This window comes from Narcine bancroftii, chromosome 1 (genome assembly GCF_036971445.1).
Source record: "Narcine bancroftii isolate sNarBan1 chromosome 1, sNarBan1.hap1, whole genome shotgun sequence".
In the NCBI taxonomy this organism is placed as follows: domain Eukaryota; kingdom Metazoa; phylum Chordata; class Chondrichthyes; order Torpediniformes; family Narcinidae; genus Narcine; species Narcine bancroftii.
The window spans coordinates 251753946-251777000 of NC_091469.1; the positions used below are offsets into that span (position 1 = coordinate 251753946).

General features: G+C 48.0%; 1 protein-coding gene across 2 annotated transcripts in view; it reads right to left on the reverse strand.

Moving 5' to 3' along the window:
- The window catches only part of tspan4a (tetraspanin 4a), a 67797-nt gene extending 58361 nt beyond the window's left edge, over window positions 1-9436 (reverse strand). The window contains exon 1 of one of the 2 annotated variants that reach the window (XM_069895112.1): window positions 9361-9436. In XM_069895112.1, the coding sequence (XP_069751213.1) occupies window positions 9361-9367 (7 nt within the window). In that variant the 5' untranslated portion in view covers window positions 9368-9436. Of the gene's footprint in view, window positions 1-4552; window positions 4736-9360 lie in introns of those variants that run through there. The other variant, XM_069895102.1, reaches the window with a different exon arrangement.
- Window positions 9437-23055: the final 13619 nt, after the last annotated feature.

Sequence of the window (23055 nt, forward strand, 5' to 3'; positions counted from 1 at the left end):
ATTCTCGTGAACCTTCTCTGCACTCTCTCTATTTTGTTTATATCCTTCCTATAATTTGGTGACCAAAACTGCACACAGTATTCCAAACTTGGCCTCACCAATGTGTTGTACAATTTCATCATAACATCCCAACTCTTGAATTCAATACTCCGATTTATGAAGGCCAACATTCCAAATGCCTTCTTCACCACTCAATCTACCTGAGTATCAACTTTGAGGGTACTATTTACCATAACTCCTAAATCCCTTTGTTGCTCTGCCCTCCTCAGTTGTCTACCATTCAATGTGTATGACCTATTTAGATTTGCCTTTCCAAAATGCAACACTTCACACTTATCTGTATTAAATTCCATCAGCCATTTCTCAGCCCACTCCTCTAGCTTTCCTATAACTCTTTTTAAGCTACAGTAATCTTCCTCACTGTCCACAATACCACCAATCCTTGTATCATCTGCAAACTTACTTATCTAATTCATCAACCTTTCTTCCAGATTGTTAATATATATAACCACTCTTCTCTTTGGCTTGGCTTCGCGGACGAAGATTTATGGAGGGGGTAAAAAGTCCACGTCAGCTGCAGGCTCGTTTGTGGCTGACCAGTCCGATGCGGGACAGGCAGACACGATTGCAGCGGTTGCAAGGGAAAATTGGTTGGTTGGGGTTGGGTGTTGGGTTTTTCCTCCTTTGCCTTTTGTCAGTGAGGTGGGCTCTGCGGTCTTCTTCAAAGGAGGCTTCTGCCCGCCAAACTGTGAGGCGCCAAGATGCACGGTTTGAGGCGTTATCAGCCCACTGGCGGTGGTCAATGTGGCAGGCACCAAGAGATTTCTTTAGGCAGTCCTTGTACCTTTTCTTTGGTGCACCTCTGTCACGGTGGCCAGTGGAGAGCTCGCCATATAATACGATCTTGGGAAGGCGATGGTCCTCCATTCTGGAGACGTGACCCATCCAGCGCAGCTGGATCTTCAGCAGCGTGGACTCGATGCTGTCGACCTCTGCCATCTCGAGTACCTCGACGTTAGGGGTGTGAGCGCTCCAATGGATGTTGAGGATGGAGCGGAGACAACGCTGGTGGAAGCGTTCTAGGAGCCGTAGGTGGTGCCGGTAGAGGACCCATGATTCGGAGCCCAATAGGAGTGTGGGTATGACAACGGCTCTGTATACGCTTATCTTTGTGAGGTTTTTCAGTTGGTTGTTTTTCCAGACTCTTTTGTGTAGTCTTCCAAAGGCGCTATTTGCCTTGGCGAGTCTGTTGTCTATCTCATTGTCGATCCTTGCATCTGATGAAATGGTGCAGCCGAGATAGGTAAACTGGTTGACCGTTTTGAGTTTTGTGTGCCCGATGGAGATGTGGGGGGGCTGGTAGTCATGGTGGGGAGCTGGCTGATGGAGGACCTCAGTTTTCTTCAGGCTGACTTCCAGGCCAAACATTTTGGCAGTTTCCGCAAAGCAGGACGTCAAGCGCTGAAGAGCTGGCTCTGAATGGGCAACTAAAGCGGCATCATCTGCAAAGAGTAGTTCACGGACAAGTTTCTCTTGTGTCTTGGTGTGAGCTTGCAATATAACCAATCTGAGGCGCCTGCAATATAACCACTAATCCCTGAGGAACTCCACTAGTTACCGGCCTCCAATTTGACAAACAATTTTCTACCAGTACTCTCTGACTCCTCCCATCCAACCACTGCTGAATCCATTTCACTACCTCCTTATTTATACCTAATGCCTCCACCTTTTTTCCTAACCTCCTGTGGGGAACTTTGTCAAAAGCTTTACTAAAGTCTAAATCCATACACAGCCTTCCCTTCATCAATCTTTTTCCTAACCCCCTCGAAAAACTCTTAAAGGTTTGTTAAGCATGATCTACCCATGACAAAACCATGCTGACTACTACCTATCAATCCCTGTTCTTCCAAATATTTGTAAATGCCATCCCGCAGAACTTTTTTAACACTGCCATCACTACCTCCTCGGTTATCCTTATTTGATTCATGACCTCCCCACTATTTTTCTTTACTTCAAATGGTACAATATTTTTTTCCCTAGTGATTACCGAGGAAAATAAATCATTTAAAATTTCCCCCATCTCATCTGACTTTTCACATACCCTACCCTCCCTATCTACAAGGGGTCCAATTCTATCCCTCACTAATCTTTTACTTTTAATGTACCTATAGAAACCCTTTGGATTTATTCTTACTCTGCCTGCCAAAGCCTCTTCGTGCCTCTTTTTGGCCTTTCTAATTTCTTTCTTAAGATTTTTTCTACACTCCTTGTAGTCCTCTTTCAATTCCTCATCACCCTGCTGTTTATACCTCTTGTACACCTCCCTTTTTCTCCTAACCAAATTTCTAATATTCCTCGAAAACCAAGCCTCCCTATGACTTCCATCCTTTCCTTTGATCCTCACTGGGACATATCTACTCTGTACTCTCAAAATGTCTTCTTTGAATATTCTCCATTTTTCATTTACATCCTTTCCTGAAAAAAATCAGGTCCCACTCAATACTCCCCGAATCCATTCTTATTCCTTCGAAATTTGCTTTTCTCCCATCCTGAACCTCAACTTTAGGCCCTTCTTTGCTCTTCCCTAAAACTAATAGAGTTGTGATCACTAGACCCAATTAACCTCAGACACCTGACCTATTTCGTTCCCTAATAGGAGATCCAGTATTACACCATCCCGAGTTGGTTCCTCTACGTATTGATTAAGAAAACTATCTTGTACACATTTGACAAACTCTACCCCATCCAGCCCTCTTACTGTATGGGTATCCCAATCAATGTGAGGGAAATTAAAATCTCCCATGATCACTACCTTATGTTTATTACACAGATATGCTATCTCCTTACAAATTTGTTCTTCCAATTTTCTTGGCCCATTTGGTGGTCTATAATACACTCCTATTGGTACCCTCATGCCTCCTCCACCCCTCAATTCCACCCAAACAGCCTCACTGGACGATCCCTCCAAACCATCCTGCCACCTCACGGCAGTAATGTCCTCCTTAACAAGCAGAGGAACTCCTCCCCCTTTTTTACCCCTTGTTCTATCACATCTAAGCATCAGCACCAGAGGGCTCAGATTGCCATGAATTTGGTATGTGGATTTTTTATTTATTTGGCATTTCTGTGATTAAAACCTTACTTCAGAAAGTCCTTATCTGAAAAAGTACCCCTGAATGGACTTGAGCCCTTCAAAGAGGAACATGACTATGGTTAACCCTACAGGTGGATTTTTTTAGTGTGTGGAGTGGGGGCACTGCTGAGATGAGTGGGAGTGCCGCCAAGACTTGGCTGTGTTATGCTGCGGTCACTACTTACCTTCATCTGGACCGGTGCTGCCGCCATTGATGACGTAAGCGAGGTGACGCGTGGGGGGAATTATCACGTATGCGTGGGTGTGTTAAGCGTCAGTAAATGGGTGATGGATCTCAGATGCAGGAGAATGAGAGTGAGAGGGTCAGGATCACCTGTGTGGCGTTGAGCCAGTGAGAAGGTCAGAGGGGTTTAGCTGGGTGGTGTATGGGGAGTTGTGTCTAGTGAATAATAAAAAGAAAGTCGACTTCATGGTGGCTGAAGGAAACGAGTGAATGTATTCTTTATTGGGTGGTAAGCTGTGCTGTTACAAAGATTCGGGATGAGGATTGACCGGGGCTCCTGAAAATTGTCTGCAGTTTCACCAGCAGATACAACGATAGAGCAGCAGAAAGGGAAAGAGAAAGAACACCCATCAGCCCTCCTCCTTCCCGGCCCTGCGTCACCTAACTCCAGCTGCCCACTGATCTGCCATGTGGTTAACCCTCCCGACGACTACCTGTGTTAACATCATGCTGAATGTATGTGTGTGTGTATGTTCAGTGTTGAAGGGCACAGGCACAGTGAAGGTTTCCTCTACTAGCCCTGAGAATGTGGGATTGGACTCTGCAGAGGGAATTTACACTGCATTGTCTTTACACAGAACAGTACAGGATCAGGCCCTTCTCCCTACAATACCTGTGCCCAACACGATGACCAATTCAAATGAAAACTCTGCTGCTTGATATCCCTCCCTCCCCTTCATATTCATGTGTCTAACAGCCCATTAAACATGACTGTTGTCCCTGCTCCCAACCCTGCTCCAGGAACCCACTACTCTCTGTGTAAAATGTTTACTCCCTACATCTCCCTTAAACTTCCTCCCCTTCACCTTAAACACATGTCCTCTGTTGTGGAGTTTTTATCCTGGGGAAGATTCTGACCGTCCACCCTATCAATCGCTCAAATTATTTTATCCACTCTATCACACACATGTCAAACTCTAGCCCGCGGGCCAAATTTGGCCTGCGATATAATTATATTTGGCCCCGCAAGATCATTTCAAAAATGTATTAGAGGTGGCCCGCCCTGCAGCGAGAGCCGATGCTGTTTTTTGGTAATGTCACCCCCACCATCCTCCCCCTTCATTGCACATCCTTCCCCATTGTAACACGAGAAATTGTAACACGAGAAGTCTGTCGATGTCATCAGCCGGCAAGCCGGTTGGAAGGCTCCCCGCACAACCAGTCACTTCTCCCACCTGTCGAGCGGTGCGGCGGATTTCCTGTCGGCGCGACGGGCATGGCAGGCTGTGCACGGCCCCCGGGCAGCGCGAGCCCCACGCGACTGGCACCGGACGGCCCTTCCACAGCGCGAGTGCACTTCTCCCGGTCACCACGGCCTTCAGCACTTGCACCCGCGCGGACCCCAGGGACGGCTGGTTCGGCCCTGCACGTGAAGAGAGAGATGGTGGCTGTCCGCAAAGGCTGATTGGCAGCGCGTTGGGCCTGAGTGGGTGGGTAAGCAGGGGTGGGCTGAGTAATGGGCAGGGGAAGTTATGGTGGTGCGAGGGGCAGTTAGAGGGAGGGATGAGTAGAAGGAGGGGTGGATAGGGAAGAGGTAAAAGGGGAGGGGCAGGGCGAGTAGGGGAGGGGTGATTAAAGGGTGAGAGAAGGGTAGAGAGAGGAACAGGTTGAGGGGAGAGGCAGTAGAGGGGCGTGTATAGGATGGGGTGGGTAGAGGCAGAGCGAGTGGAGTGAGGGGTGAGTAGAGGTTGGGTAAAGGACTGGTCAGGTAGAGGGATGGTGGGTCGAGGGTGAATAGAGCCTGAGGAGTGAGCAAGAAATGCTGAGTCCTGATGCAGGCCAAAATGGACACAGCCTGTGAATGCTGACTACATCCCACAGGGACCAAATATGTTTCCCTCAGGTCAAGCAAAGGGTGAACTTGAGCTACCTACTCCTGACCTGTAACATTATCCTCCTAAAGTTATATCCTAAAGTTTAACATTACATATGTTGAAAGAAGAGAAAACATGCAGATGTTGTTAAAAATTTTCAATAAATATTTAGTTCGGCCCTCGACTTAGTCCAAGTTTTTAATTTTGGCCCTCTGTGAATTTGAGTTTGACACCCCTGCTCTATCAGGTGTCCCCTCAACCTTCGACACTCCAGATAAAATAACCCAACTTTGTCTAACCTCTCCCAATTGCTCATACCCTCTAAACCAGGCAACTTCCTGGCAAACTTGGACCTTTCCCAAAGCCTCCACATACTTCCTGTAATGTGGCGATCAGAATTGTGCACAGTTTTAGATTCCCCTCTTCAGGGAAAAGAAAAAAGACACTGACTATTCACCTTGTCCATGTCCCTCACAGTTTCATAAACCTCCATAAGGTCTGCCCCCCCACCCCCCACCCTCAGTCTCCTGAGGGAAAAGTCCCAGCCTATCCTTACAATACAAGCCTGCCAGTGTGTCCTCCAATCAGATCAACCTCATCATCCTCTCATCGCCCTTGTTTGGAACCCATCAGGGTCATTTCGTTCCAAGGTGATGGCAGAGAGCAGCATCTCTGCACAGAGCTGTAGTCAACACACTGAAGCCGTTGACTAAAGGTGTGCACAAGGGTGATCAGACAAATGTTGTGGGTTGATTGCGTTAAACATACTTCCTCCATTCAGACTTGTGGGAACAGTGATTGCCTTTCTTTCTTTTTAAAATATTTTGTTTGAGTTTAACAAAAACCCTTCACACAAAGTAAACTAATGATAACAAAAATCAAATCATATCATATACATATGACACATCAATTGGAAATTAGAAGCATAACCGTGATTATTACATAACTTACTTCATTCAGGATATCAAATTCTATAATTATAATAATTTTAAAAAATAATTCCAAAAATAATATTGAATACCAAATTAAACAAATAATACACATAAAATTCCCTTATAAAAGATATTTTATACTTCCCTGATGTGATCATGTTATTCTATGATATGATCCATGATCTGTAGTTAAACCCCCCCCCCCCCCACCTTTACTTGTTTGTCTTAATAATAAAAGGGCATCAACTATGGAGTGGAGATGAAGACATATCAACTATGGGAAGGAAATGAAGACTCATCGACTGTGGGTGGAGATGAAGACACATTAACTGTAGGGAGGAGATAAAGACACATCGACCATGGGAAGGAGATGAAGACTCATCGACCATGAGGAAGAGATGAAGACATATGGATATGGGGAGGAGATGAAGACACATTGACCATAGGGAGGAAATGAAGATACATTGACCATGGGGTGGAGATGAAAACATATTAACCATTGGGAGTAGATGAAGACATTGACTGTAGGGTGGAGATGATGACCCATCGACCATTGGAAGGAGATAAAGACACATCGACCATGAGGAGGAGATGAAAATACATTGACTGTGGGAAGAGATGAAGACACATCAACTGTGGGGAGAACATGAAGACACATCGACCGTGGGGAGGAGATGAAGACATATCAACCATGGGGAGGAGATGAAGACTCATTGACTGTTGGAAGGAGATGAAGACCCATCGACTGTGGGGAGGAGATGAAGATACATTGACCATGGGGTGGAGATGAAGACACATCGACTGTGGGGAGGAGATAAAGACACATCAACCATTGAAAGGAGATGAAGATAATATCAGCCATGGGGAGGAGATGAAGACACATTGACCATGGGGTGGAGATGAAGACACATCAACCGTGGGGAAGAAATGGAGGCATCAACTATGGGGTGGAGATGATGACTCATTGACTATGGGAGGAGAAGACATATTGATTGTGGGGAGGAGATGAAGACTCATCGGCCATTGAAAGGAGATGAAGACACATCAACCGTGGGGAAGAGATGAAGGCATCAACTGTGGGGTGGAGATGATGATTCATCAACCATGGGGAGGAGATGATGACTCATTGACTGTGGGAAGGAGATGATGACTCATCAACCATGGGGAGGGGATGAAGACACATCAATTGTGGGGAAGAGATGAAGACTCATCGACTATACATTGACCATGGAGTGGAAATTAAGATATATCGAACATGGGGAGGAGATGAAGATACAGCACCATGGAGTGGAGATGAAGATACATTGACTGTGGGGAGGAGATGAAGACACATCAACTGTGTAGAGGAGATGAAAACACATTGACCGTGGAGAGGAGATAAAGACACATCATCAACCTTGGGAAGGAGATGAAGGCACATTGACCATAGGAAGATGAAGATACTTTGACCGTGAGGAGGAAATTAAGACATTGACCATAGGTTGCGCTTGCCCAAGATGTGTTCTTGGGCCAGGGTAAGTCCCACAGCCCTGAAAGGAAGAAAGCTAGACTCTGCCTGAACCAGAGCTGCCCCTGCTACAGGAATGTCTGTTGCCGTGGGAGCCCGCCTCCAGCTGACACCACGTGTGAGGCCGTTACTGATAATATTTCGGAATGGAATGCAGACACTTTAGAAGCTTGGCTCAAAAATACCCAGCCAATAGCAGAGGTGGGGGGTGGGATAGCTCTGTGGCTGTCCCACTTTGTTGTGTGGCAACCTCCTCAGTAGCTGGACATAGACACTGAAACTCTTGCCCCACCTCTACATCTTCGAAGGGAACCATAGTACTCCCTGTTATACTCCTGCACCCCTCTCCAGGCATACACCTTCTAAAATATTCACCTTCTGACTGGTCTGAAAGGATCGTACCTCCTCAGCGCGTAATCCAGGCAGGACATTCAGTGTGGGGCTAGCCGGGGAACAGCCCAGAAATGGCTGTGCACCCTCTTTAGTTGAGCGGTCTAAATAAAGGGATCCTCACTCACTGTCTATTGGGGTTTGTCCTCTATAACATCTCAGGGTACATCCACATGTGCGCACATACACACACACACACACACACACACACACACACACACACACACACACACACACACACACACACACACACACACGCACACAACACATACCCACAAACTGATGCCATCACACGTACAATGATATAGACATAGACTCCTGGACATACACATACACACACATCACACATTTACACATAAACCCATAAACAATTCCAGAGGCAAGACACAAACTTACATGTTACCAGTTTCATGCATAAACACATATTTACACACACACACCATATGTTTAGAGATATACACTCCCCCTCTCACATAATCGCACATGCCCACTCTTACACACATACCCACACACACACACAGACACATGCACACACACATAAATACATGCATGCACACTCACACATGCAGTCACAGACAGATACAGACTCACACACTCAAACACACAGACTCACACACACATTTGCTGTGATCTTCCCCCCTTTTGTCCCTTCCCCGAGGTGCCTGTCTACTCATTGCCGATGGGAGCCTCTGCTCCCTCTGCTGGCCTCCTTGGAAGCTGCCCGTTGCAATCAGAGCCCCTTCAGTGAGGTGCCGTGTACCTTGCCTGGGTTGCAAGAGCAGCACTGGGCCATGGCAGACCACTAGCGCTGGGCCTTGGGCCTCCATCTCCACACGTCCGCCTGCTGCTCCTGTTGCCTTAGGTTGGGGCTGGTCTCACGGCCTTGCGCCGACAGACCCACAGGACATTCCTGCGCATTCCCGACTATTCTGGTCCAAATACGTCACAGGAACGGCCAGCACTGCCCTGCTCCCAACACCCGGATCAATTACAATGCGGGGCTGCTGGAATGGAATGGCCAACATTTCACAGAGGTTTGAAATTCCTGCCATCCCTCCCTCTCTCACACACACGCACCATTGTTTCAACGAAACCCTTCGGCACCTCAAACTGCCGACACCAGCTCCAGATTCCCAGTGTCCCAACACAGGGGAGAAGCCTGGATGGTGGCTCCTCCCAGGCAACCCACCTGTCTGCCCATCAGACCGTCTCTTCATTAGACATGTGTCTGGCCATCTCCCCGTCAGACACCACCTCGCCATCAGACACCCACAGCTCCCTCAGATCCGTCTCTCCCCAGACCCCAGCACCCACCATTCTCTGTGGGGAAAAAAACTTACCACTCATCTTAAACAGACATCCTCCGGAATCGGCCCTGGGAAGAGGGTGCTGGTTGTCAAAGGGAAACAAATATTGTGCACAAGACAAAGAAATAGACTTTGAACCTTGAATCTTGAACTTCTGACTGGATCAATTTACTATTGACGTCATCTGTGAGGTCTGTGGTCTGGTGGGAATGGACCTCCCTGTGTGTGTGAGACTCCAGGCACGGCAGGGAATAAAATTCCAGTCAATCCTGCCAGTTCACTTTGTTGTCTTACATCGAACAAGCCACAGCCTCTCATCACACAGCTGCATTGCTTGGAATGTCTCCCCTTGTTGGGGTCACTAAAGGAGGAGGGGCTTTTGTAAATGGAATTGCAGGTCACAGAGACACAATGACCTCCTGGTCCTGCTGGCTCTTGATTCTGTTTAAAGGGAGAGGGTGGGGGGGTGGGGAGAATGGGGGTTAAAATTCCTCATCCCTTCTCTGATATCTGGGGTTTACATTCCCCCCTCAGCCCTCCCGTACTTGCCCACCTCCCCCCAGGCTTTGTGAGGCGCTTGCATTTGCACGGGACCATCTGATTGGCTCTGGGAGCCTGCACTCCCTTCCATGCCTGCCTCTACACAATAACTCAGCTGCTTGGAAGAGTTTAGATGCTTCCCTGATGCTATTGCGGTCGCGCGGTGTCAGGAGGCAGCTGTACTTTAAAAGGAATCATTGGGACACAGTCTTATTTAAAGGAGTCAGCCTTGCTCTCACAGGCCAACCTCCAAACAGCCTGTTGTAAGGAGAGATGAGATGAGATTGGAAGTGGGGGAATGGAGATTCAGCAGGAGGTTGCTGAGACTGGAGAGCTTATTGGGAGAAGTTGGGGAGAACATGGAACATAAGCTGGGTCTTGGGTGATCTAATGGAGGTATATAAAAATCATGAGGGCCATAGATAAAGTGAATGCTCACAGTCCTTTTCCCAGCATAGATAATTCTAGAACAGCGATTTTCAAACTTTTCCTTTCCACTCACATACCACTTTAAATATGCCATAGGTGCTCTGTAAGGGATTGCTTAAGGTTAAAAAAAAGGTAAAGGTTCCATTACTGTCACCTAATACTGTATTTAGAATGTAACATACATGAAATTCTTTAACCATAAGGCAGACAGGGAGTCGCCACTTTGTCCTGAGCCCTCACAGAAACCTACAACACCAGGCAGCCTCCCCTCCAAGTACCGACCAGTCCTGTGCCTGCTTAACATCTGAGATCAGACAATCCCGGGCGTATTCAGGCTGTTATGCTTCTGTGAGTTTTGGGGGGTGGGGGGAGTTACTGAAATATTTTGCTTCAGAAAAATTGTCAATTGCCTATTTCCTTTACAGTTCTGAAACCGTGCACATAACGAGTCAATTAGGGACGATTAAAACAGTGGTTTCAAACTTTTTCTTTCCACCCACATCCCACCTTAAACAATCCCTTACTAATCACAGAGCACCAATGGGATAGGGAATACTTAAGGTGGTCTGTGAGTGGAAAGAAAAAGGTTGAGAACCACTGGACTAGAGCATAGGTTTAAGGTGAGAGGAGAAAGACTTAAGGAGGGACCTGAAGAGCGTCCTTTTAACTCAAAGGGTGATCCGTGTCTGGAACGAGCTGTGGAAGTGGATACAATTATTACATTCACATGCTTAGATTTAGAAAAAATTAGAAGTCGGACGTTTGATACAACCTTTAGCTTCGAAAAAACTTGGTGACCATTGAAGTATGATTCCAGCTAATAAACAAAATTGAACCAGCTCTGGTTTGTTTTTCCTTTCCGAGTGCGTTATGTTTACTCAGGAAGAACCTCTTTTCTACTTACTTCGAAATTACTCTTAGAACGGATTGACCAATAGTTTTTGCTTTCACAAGATCGCACGAAAAAGGAACAGAGTAGGCCATTCAGCCCATCGAGTCTGGTCTGCAACCACCCTGAGCTAAACTGTTCTCACATCTAGTTCCAAGTTCTGGCCTTTTCCTCCATATCCCTTGATTAATTAGTTACCTACCAATCTCCTCCTTAAACTCCCCCAGTAATCCGGTCTCCACAGCTGCAGGTGGCAACAATTTCCACAAATCCACGACCTTTTGGCTAAAGAAATTTCTCCTCATCTCTGCTTTAAATGGGCACCTTCTAATTCTAAGACTGTGCCCTCTTGTTCTGTATTCACTCACCAAGACGAACATCTTATTCCTATCTACTCTGTCCAATCCTTTCAGCATTTGAAATTTCTATGAGATCCCCTCCCATTCTTTTCTACTCCAATGAATAGAGTCCAGGAGCTGCTAAATGCTCCTCATATGTTTGCCCTTGCTTTCCAGAATCATCCTGGGAAATCTTCTCTGGACTCTCTCCAAAATTATTACATCCCTTCTAAGATAAGGGGGCAAAACTGCACAGTTCTTCAAATGAGGTCTCACCACTGCCCCCTGGAGCCTCATTACCATTAAGCACTATTCCCCTTGAAATTAATGCCAACATAATGTAGTGAACTGGGATTCACTAGAAGTGTCCTGTACTGATGACTGGTCCCGCCTCCCGGCTCCTCTTCCAGGGGCCCGTATATAACCCTGGTTTTCCACCTAAACCCAGAACCCCTCTGAAGCCTGTCCATGAACCTTACCTGTGTTGTAAGCTAATAAAAGTGTTTGTTCTCCCTCCAGTCGAGTAAACTTTTATCTATGCTACAATTTTATTAGCTTAACAAACAAGGATGGAGGTGTTGCTCAAGCCTAGTTTCCTGTTGATAGACCCCCAGTCCCCCAACGCAGCTGAGGAGTTCGCATATTGGCTAGACTGCTTCCAGGCCTACCTGAATGTGATCAGGGACGTCTTCCATACAGACAAGTTCCAGAGGTCGGTGCTCATCTCCAGGGTAGGGATGAAGGGGTACGCAGTCATCTGAGACTCCCTGACGTACAAGGCCACCATCGAGGTACTGAAGACCCGCTACATGAAGGCCCCGAATGAGGTCCTAGTGAGGCACCATCTTGCCCTGCGCCGCCAATGGCCTGGAGAGTCGATTGATGACTACCTGCTGATCTGCGGACACTGGCTAAGAAGGGCAGGTATGAGGCTGCTTCGGGCCGCATCCAGGAAGATGAACAGAACTGGGACACCCAAGTTGCAGGGGTCCGCTTGAGGTACGTGAGGCAGCGACTGCTCAAGTCGGGAAGGAAAGACTTTGCTAGCCACGTCGAGCTGGCCAAATCACTGGAACAGGCCAGTCTCGAGAATGACGACCTCAAGGCCAGCGAACTCGTGCTCTCAGGTAAGCACTTCCAAGAACCAGCTGCTCCCGCTACAGTGGTCCCCGCACTAATGGCTGCCGCTTCCCGGGAGTGCTTTATCTGCAGCAAGCGACAGCACCCCTGTGCCTGCTCCCCGGCCAAAGACACGGTGTGCTGCAGCTGTGGGAAGAAGGGACATTGGCCAAGGTCTGCCGCACGAAAGGAGGTCCGGGGAAGTCCATGGCCTGTACTGCTCCTGGATCTGATTCCAGCCCCAAGTTGTCTGTCCCGGACCCGCCCGAGATCACCTGCTGCACAACCCGTCGCCAATGGAAACGGCGCATAAAGACTCGGCAGTCATCTTGCAGTGGCCCGATTTTGAATTCAGCGCCATCGTCAGAGGAGGAAGTAGGGCAGCCATCTTGCCACACCACAAGGTTGGCACCATCTTACCTGCACAGGTCAACTCAGAACGGAGAGGGCCACTCGAGGGAAGAACATGGCATCTCTGGCTACCTGGCATCACTGGTCCTCAACCAGAATAGACCTCACCTCTCCTTCACTCGGCCACTAACTCACTCGACCACTCACTCACTGGGCCGCTCCTTGCTGGGTCGCTCACTCACTCAGCCGCTCCTTTAGCTACCCGCCCAATTAACGGTCCCTGCCAATTTTAATCTTTTTTTCCATTGGAGTTAGATTATTCTGCATTAACTTCTTACTCAATGTAGCTGTCGACATGTGGAAATGATTAATTATTTGTTATATTCAAGGACAATGCTTTCTGTATATTATTCTATTTTTTTTTCTTTTTTGGTGGAAAATTAATAAAACGATTAATAAGAGAAAAAAAGAATTATTACACTCAAGAGATCTTTATGGATAGGAAGGGGACTAGAATGATGTGGAGCAAATTGGATGAGGTCTGAAAGCCTCCTTGTGTCAGCACGGGCGGGTTGGGCCACAGGGACTGTTCCGTGCTGTGTGACTCGATGTGTGTTTATTGTCCAAGGTGCAGACGCAAAGAAATTCTTGCTGCAGCCAACCCAGGAACGTGAAACACATGCACAAACAATAAATTAAATTAGCACAGTGCAAGAGAGAGAGAGAGAGCAGGAAAAAACAAAAGGATAAATAGATAATTCATCACAGTTTGAACAAAAGCTGTCTGAATAGCGCAGAGATAAAAAGATTAATTAATAGCTGCTGTACTGGATCCAGGGAAGACCATTTCTTGCTGTGAAATATGGTTGAAGATAATTCTCTTTGGCTTGGCTTCGCGGACGAAGATTTATGGAGGGGGTAAAAAGTCCACGTCAGCTGCAGGCTCGTTTGTGGCTGACCAGTCCGATGCGGGACAGGCAGACACGATTGCAGCGGTTGCAAGGGAAAATTGGTTGGTTGGGGTTGGGTGTTGGGTTTTTCCTCCTTTGCCTTTTGTCAGTGAGGTGGGCTCTGCGGTCTTCTTCAAAGGAGGCTGCTGCCCGCCAAACTGTGAGGCGCCAAGATGCACGGTTTGAGGCGTTATCAGCCCACTGGCGGTGGTCAATGTGGCAGGCACCAAGAGATTTCTTTAGGCAGTCCTTGTACCTTTTCTTTGGTGCACCTCTGTCACGGTGGCCAGTGGAGAGCTCGCCATATAATACGATCTTGGGAAGGCGATGGTCCTCCATTCTGGAGACGTGACCCATCCAGCGCAGCTGGATCTTCAGCAGCGTGGACTCGATGCTGTCGACCTCTGCCATCTCGAGTACCTCGACGTTAGGGGTGTGAGCGCTCCAATGGATGTTGAGGATGGAGCGGAGACAACGCTGGTGGAAGCGTTCTAGGAGCCGTAGGTGGTGCCGGTAGAGGACCCATGATTCGGAGCCGAACAGGAGTGTGGGTATGACAACGGCTCTGTATACGCTTATCTTTGTGAGGTTTTTCAGTTGGTTGTTTTTCCAGACTCTTTTGTGTAGTCTTCCAAAGGCGCTATTTGCCTTGGCGAGTCTGTTGTCTATCTCATTGTCGATCCTTGCATCTGATGAAATGGTGCAGCCGAGATAGGTAAACTGGTTGACCGTTTTGAGTTTTGTGTGCCCGATGGAGATGTGGGGGGGCTGGTAGTCATGGTGGGGAGCTGGCTGATGGAGGACCTCAGTTTTCTTCAGGCTGACTTCCAGGCCAAACATTTTGGCAGTTTCCGCAAAGCAGGACGTCAAGCGCTGAAGAGCTGGCTCTGAATGGGCAACTAAAGCGGCATCATCTGCAAAGAAACTCACACTAAACTCACACCATTCTGTGAAAAGGGATGGAATGCAAAGACTGTAGATGAGAGCTTGAAAACAGACAATACTAGCTAGTAGGCCTCTTCTTATCAGGAGCCCCAAGGATGCAAGGATCTGGTTCAGGCTGGTACAGTAACCTAAGGTAGTCTACAGCGAGTACTGCACTTGCTTAATAGAGACTTAAATATTATCTTAGACATCCCTAAGGAGGGAATGAACTAATTAACATAACATGTGATGTATGAAGAGGGAGGAAGTGAGTGATACCTGTATTGATGGAAGGGAAAAGGAGAATGTTTTAATGTATTGGGATTCTGATTGGAAGAAGGTAAATGAAGGTGGGGTGATGTTGAGCGCGGGACTGCACAAAGGAGTGATGATTCTGAACCTCCGATGTGTCTCCAGACCAGGGACACCCGACTCTGCAGACTTGAAATAAAGCTGAACCTGTTCTCCAAGACTTTGTCTCCAGAGTAGTGATTGTGAACACTTTATATTTCACAAGCTTGGGGGCTCATCCAGGATCCTCAACTCCCACTGCTTGACGACTGGCTATCGAAGAACAAGAAGGTGCACCCCACTGATTTCAGTGGTCTCCAATTTCCTTGCTTGCCGTCAGCGGTTTGAGTGAGTGATTCTGGACAGTAGATTCTGGAGAACAGGACCTATGGAAGCTCCGGTAGAGGGAGTGGAACAAAATGAAGGGACTCCAGTAGGAGGAGTGGTTCGGTCGGGGCAACTCTCGTGCACGAGACCCAGGTAAGAAAAATTGACTATTAAGTACTACTCGGGCGACCGGGATTCTGTCAGGAGTGAGTGATCTGACAGGGATATGGGTAATTAGAGTGCCTGAGAGAAGAAGGGACTCCAGAGTGGGGGTCCTGGGATTGACATTCCACCCGATAGTCTGTTGGGGGGATGTTAGGAAACTGGGGTCGGGGAAGGACCTAGGGAAAGACTAATGAAACTATGATAAAGTTTTGTTATTACAAATGACCTCAGACTCTGATTCTGGGGTCTTCAGTTTGGTGGCCCTGACTGGGGTCAGATGAAGATTGAATATGTCAGAAATTAAATTTATTCGTAAATGAAATAAGTCCTCCAGACCCGGAGGATGGTCAGAATTCATTCAAGCAGTAGTAGTCACAGCAGTATTAGTGGAAGAAAGCTGAAAATTTACCTTTGGAGGGAGTCTGGTTGTATTCACTCCCCACACTGTCAGAACCATTTTAACTCAGAAGTCTCACAAATGGTTGACAGACTCGAGTATTTTAAAGTATGAGGCAATCTTAATGGAAAAAGATGACTTAACAATTTGTACAGATAAAAGTCTGAACCCTTCACATTTCCTGTACTCGTCAGGAGAAGATAAAGAACCAGAGGACTCAGGGCATGGCTGTAGCAAGGTCGAGATGACTTAGAAGAGGATCCCTCTCGGAAGGACAACGGTGGTTCACAGATGGATCATCGAGCCACTGTATAGATGGAAAGAGATACAGTGGATATACTTATTGTTGATGGAGTTACTGGAACCGAGGTGGAAACTGGGCGTCTGCCTGATAGCTGGTCCACTCAGTCCTGCAAGTTGTATGCCCTAATAAGAGCCCTGGAACTGTTGGAAGGGCAGGAAGGTACCATATATACAGATTTGAAATATGCGTTTGGAGTGGTACACACATTTGGGAAAATTTGGAAAGGACAAGGGATGATAACAGCAAGAGGAAAAGAACTGGCTCATGAGCAACTAATTGAAAAGACTTTAGAAGCATTAATCAAACCAGAAAGAATTGCCACAGTACATGTAATAGGACATCAGAAGGGAGCTCACCAGAAACACAAGGAAATCAGATGGCTGATGAACTGGCCCGACAAGCGGCACGATCAGGAACAGTGGCACATGATGACTCTGATACCTCTCAGGGAAGGGCTGAAGAAGGTGCCTATATTTTGGACCCCTGAAGAAGAACAAATGGAAAAGATGGGAGCAAAGAAGACGGAAGATGGAAAATGGTGGCTCCCTGATGGAAGACAATTGTTAAATAAAGAAATCACCCAGCAAGTACTAGGGGAACTGCACTCACGCTCCCACTGGGGAGCTCAAACACTATGTGATGCATTCTTATGAACTTAAGCCTGCAGAGGAGTCTATACCCTAGCAAGAAAGACAGTGAATCGCTGTGTGATCTGTTTAAAGGTTAATAAGAAAATTATGAGAGCTATGCCTGGAGGAGGACAACCTTTAGCAATCCGGCCATTTCAGCGGATACAAGTGGATTTCACCGAACTCCTTAAAGTCCAGTGATGGAAATTTCTAATAGTAATAGTGGATCACTTCACGACGTGGGTCGAAGCGTTCCCCACCATCAATGCCAATACATAAGCAGTGACAAAAATAATTCTGGAACAAATTGTACCCAGATATGGAATAGCCAAGTCCATCAATTCAGATTGGGGAATGCACTTCACTTCTAAAATTCACAGCCTGGTCTGTGAAGCCTTAGGGATAGAATAGAAGCTGTGTACACCATGGTATCCACAGAGTTTGAGAAGAGTGGAGCGAATGAATGCCACTTTAAAAAGGCAAATTACAAAACTAAAACCGATAGCTCTTCTCAGAATTCGGACAGCCCCACGACAAGACATTAGAATATCCCCTTACGAGATGTTATTTGGACTCCCATATTTGGGGCGGGTAGAAGGAATACCTACAGTTGAAAGTAATGATGTGTTTTTAAGGAACTATTTACTGGCAGTCTCTCATTCTCTTGCAGATTTAAAAGCTAAGGGTCTGCTGGCGCAGAGCCCTCCTCTGGATTTCCCTATCCACTCTGTGAATGTTGGTGACTGGGTCCTGATCAAATCGTGGAAAGAAGAAAAGCTTCAGACCCGGTGGAACGGACCATATCTGGTACTGTTGACCACAGAAACAGCGGTCCGAACGAAGGAAAAGGGGTGGACACACGCTTCAAGAATAAAGGGGCCAGTTGACCCACCACCAGCCGCAGAGGGAAAGAAAGAGGAGTAAAAAGGGACAGAAAAGAAAACTACAATAATGAAATGTTGAACCTAAAAATTCTTTTATCTCTCTATGTACTAATTATGCTAAGAACCAAAATCAAATCGATTGTTGGGTATGTGCGAAAATACCACACCATGGCAAGTCAGGAGTCCCCTTAGTAGCAGTACCTCTCTCCCTACACAAATTATTTGATATATATATACCTTGCCCAGCAACAGTGATCCAACCACTGAAGATAAATACAAAGGATGGTCTATACGACCAAAACCAACAAAGTCAGTAACTACTCAGTCTGGAGAGTTGCTTCCTTTTGAGGAGGGACTTAAGAATACAACTTGCTGTAATATAAATCGATCTGCCCCATACCAACGACAAGTTTCCAATTGCATGCATAATCAGACAGTCACACGAATTCCGCAGCCTGTAAATGGCACATATTGGGTGTGTGGACATAAAATTTATCCATGGTTACCCAGGGAAAAGGAATGTTGGAATCGGACAAAAGGTTTAAATTGACCCGTACACCTATAGGTTGGAGTGAATGTTGTTACCTGGCCTACTTAATTCCCCATGTCCGTATTCTTAACCAGCTACCTATACTAGTCTCGTCCCATGGGCAAAGCAAAAGAAGGGTAACTGAAGACGACCATCTCATGTGGACGATTTTCCCTGCATATGGAGCCACATGAGCTGGGGTTGAGATTCAAGAATTAGCAGCCACCCTAGACGAACTAGTAAATGCTAGGGACCTGACGCTTGGGGAATCCCAATCTCAAGTCCGGGCAATAACTACAGAAATAGCCGCCATTCGACTTACAGTCCTCCAAAATCGCATGGTCCTTGATTTTATTTTAACAGAGAGAGGGAGGACTTGTGCTTTAATTGGCTCTGAATGTTGCACACACATCCCGAATAAATCAGCTAATATCTCGGATTTGGCGGTCCATATTAAAAAGTATAGAGAGAAAATCCGGGAGGCTAGAGACAAATATCAAAAAGGAGGTGTATGGGGTGATTGGACATGGGGAAATTGGAATTTCAGAGGTTGGGGGCCATGGCTAATGCACCTTGCAATATATGGTTTAATGATTATAGTGGGTTTATTTATTGGATTGGCCATCCTATGATGTGTTATTACCAGATTAATTTACTCAGCTACTGGAACGAAGCAGATGGTATTAAAAAACCCCATGGCAAATGAACAACATCAAATTCAACTCATGTTACAACAATTTGAGGAAACAAAAAGTGAACAATAATGCAGTTTAATCAGAAATGCATGGTAAAGAGAAAAGGGAGGAATTGTGAAATATGGTGGAAGATGATTAAACTTGCATTAAACTCGCACCATTCTATGAAAAGGGATGGAATGCAAAGACTGTAGATGAGAGTTTGAAAACAGGCAATACTAGCTAGTAGGCCTCTTCTTATCAGGAGCCCCAAGGATGCAAGGATCTGGTTCAGGCTGGTACAGTGACCTAAGGTAGTCTATAGCGAGTACTGCACTTGCTTAATAGAGACATGAATATTATCTTAGACACCCCTAAGGAGGGAATGAACTAATTAACATAACATGTGATGTATGAAGAGGGAGGAAGTGAGTGATACCTGTATTGATGGAAGGGAAAAGGAGAATGTTTTAATGTATTGGGATTCTGATTGGAAGAAGGTAAATGAAGGTGGGGTGATGTTGAGCGCGGGACTGCACAAAGGAGTGATGATTCTGAACCTCCGATGTGTCTCCAGACCAGAGACACCCGACTCTGCAGACTTGAAATAAAGCTGAACCTGTTCTCCAAGACTGTCTCCAGAGTAGTGATTGTGAACACTTTATATTTCACATCGCTCTTCAGCCAGTTCCATCCATGCTGACCACTCATTTACACCAACCCTGCACTAATCCTGCTTTATTCCTCATTACCGCCCCCACCCCCCATCACGGTTCTATCCCTCACGTTCACACTCGGGACCCGTTAACTTTCCAACCCGAGGTGGGAAGAAGCCCAAGCACTCTGCGGAGGGATGGGGAAACCCTTGCGGTCGTGGGGAGAGCGTGCAGACACCACTCGGACAGTGCCTGAGGACAGGCTTGAACCAGAGTCCAGGTCTCTTCCTGCTCTGGCTGTGAGAAGCAGGTATTTTGTTTCAACGTGTTCATCTACAGGCTGTGGGTATGACCAATGCTCACTGGCCATTATTGCCACCGAATTACAACACTATCTACACAAACTGGCTGGCTAACAGAGCACCTGGGATTGAGGAGCTTAGTGATGAGGGGAGATGGGAGAGGCTGGAACTGCTCTTGGGGTGCAGCAGGATGAAGTGGGTACCTGACAGGGGTGGATAATGTGAGAGATGGGAAAATTGATCTAAAATTATGAACATGGAAGAAACTAAAATTCAACAGTTAATGGCTGTAACCAGTACAAACAGGATAAGCTTGGGGGGTTAGGATGCAGGAAAGCAGAGTCAGCACGATTAACAGAAGAATCTTCTGTGTGACAAGAGCCACCATAAGACTAAGAAAAGGAATGGTAAGGTACAATAGAATGTAGGAAGTTGAGGTAGTCTGGATCAGATAAAGGTCTCCTAGCCCTGGACAGAAGTACCAAGTCCTACATATCAAATTAGCTAAACATACACAGATTTATACATATGAAATTAGCCAACTCTAGATAGAATGAGTCAACTCTGCATACCAAGAGATTGTAGCCCCGAGAATCAGGAAGGTGTGAATAAGGACAATGACATGATGGGACACCCACAGGATACCCCCTGGTCCTCCAAGTGTACTGAAACTGCACGTAGGCAGGAAGGATTACCTATGCCAAACCCATCCAGGGGGCAGAAGAATGTAAGGGGGAGGGCACTCTGATACTGAAATTGACTGTATAAAAGTTGGGTGAGCCCCAGTATGTGTGTGTATTCCCAGGGTAAGGGGAAGCACCCAACTTTGCATTGTTGTTGTAATAAATGTTCTTTGTTCTCAATTTTTGTCTCGAGCAATTTCTTTAAAGGTACTTTAATTTCTACCGAGGCCGGGGCCGCCGTCTCCCCCTTGCTCCTGCCCGGATCGGGGCAGCCGCCGCCTACCCTTCGCCCGGACCGGGGCCGGGGCTGCTGCTGCTCTCCCTGTGCCCGGACTGGGGCCACCGCCTCCAACTCTCTGCCCGTATCGGGGCCTCCGCCTGCCTCACTCGACCGAGGCCGGGGCCGCCGTCTCCCCCTTGCTCCTGCCCGGATCGGGGCCGCCGCCGCCTACCCTTCGCCCGGACCGGGGCCGGGGCCACTGCTGCTCTCCCTGTGCCCGGACTGGGGCCGCCGCCTCCAACTCTCTGCCCGTATCGGGGCCTCCGCCTGCCTCACTCGACCGAGGCCGGGGCCGCCGTCTCCCCCTTGCTCCTGCCCACAGCACAGTCGAGTGAGGCAGGCGGAGGCCCCGATCCGGGCAGAGAGTGGGAGGCGGCGGCCCCAGTCCAGGCACAGGGTGAGCTGCGGCGGCCTCGGCCCGGTCCGGGCAGTATGGACCGACCTAGGAGGGGAGGCAGGCCCCTCCAGCCCGGGTAAGAAACCTGCATAGGAGAAGGCCACTCCGATATAAAACCTACGACCCAAGGACCTCGCTGCCACGTCCCAGCTTGCTTGGCCACGGCACACGAACCATGGGTGTAAAGGGTGGGGCCAGTACTGCGCACACTGCACTCCACCTAAAAGCTCCTTTGCGCAGGCCCGAGGACAGGTCCACGTCCTCCCCCTCCACATCCTCCCCCTCCACGTCCTCCCCCTCCACGTCCTCCCCCTCCACGTCCTCCCCCTCCACGTCCTCCCCCTCCACGTCCTCCCCCTCAAAAGATGCTCACAAACTCAAGCTAGCATGCTGGAACATCAGAACCATGCTAGACAAGGCTGACAGCCACCGACCTGAACGTCGGTCTGCCCTCATCGCACATGAACTCCTCAGACTTGACGTCGACATAGCCGCTCTCAGTGAAGTCCGCCTGGCAGATGTAGGCAGCCTCCAAGAACGCGGCGCGGGCTACACACTCTACTGGTCTGGCAAGCCTTCGGATGAACGACGCCTATCTGGTGTAGGCTTCATGGTCAAGAGCTTCATTGCCTCCAAACTCGAAAACCTTCCGACAGGCCTCTCGGACCGAATCATGTCCATGCGACTCCCCCTTCAAAACAAGCGTCGCATCACCCTCATCAGTGTCTATGCTCCAATCCTCCAGGCGGAACCAGCAGAAAAGGACAAGTTCTAAACCGACCTGCGCAACCTCATCCAACGCACCCCTACAGCCGACAAGGTTGTCATCCTGGGCGACTTCAACGCTCGTGTCGGCAAAGACTCAGAAACCTGGCCAGGAATCCTGGGCAAGCATGGCGTCGGCAAGTGCAACGACAATGGGCGCCTCCTGTTGGAGCTCTGTGCAGAACAGCGGCTTGTCATTACAAACACCCTTTTTCAGCAGAGGGACAGCCTTAAGACCACCTGGATGCATCCCCGATCCAAACACTGGCACCTCCTGGACTACATCCTGGTGCGAGAAAGTGAGAAACGAGATGTGCTCTACACCAGGGTCATGCCTAGCGCGGAATGCCACACTGACCACCGGCTGGTTCGCTGCAAGCTCAACCTTCACTTCAAGCCAAAGCCCAGGAACAGTAAAGCCCCCAGAAAGAGGTTCAATTTTGGAAACCTGCAGTCAGACGAAGCGAGAGGAAACTTCCAGGCAAACCTCAAAGCAAAGCTCGACGATGCAACCCGCCTCACGGACCCATCCCCTGAAACCCTCTGGGATCAGTTGAAGACTACCATACTGCAATCCACTGAAGAGGTACTGGGCTTCTCCTCCAGGAAAAACAAGGACTGGTTTGACGAAAACAGCCAGGAAATCCAGGAGCTGCTGGCAAAGAAGCGAGCTGCCCACCAGGCTCACCTTACAAAGCCGTCCTGTCCAGAGAAGAAACAAGCCTTCCGTCGTGCATGCAGCCATCTTCAGCGCAAACTCCAGGAGATCCAAAATGAGTGGTGGACTAGCCTCGCCAAACGAACCCAGCTCAGCGCGGACATTGGCGACTTCAGGGGTTTCTACGAGGCTCTAAAGGCTGTGTACGGCCCCTCACCCCAAGTCCAAAGCCCGCTGCGCAGCTCAG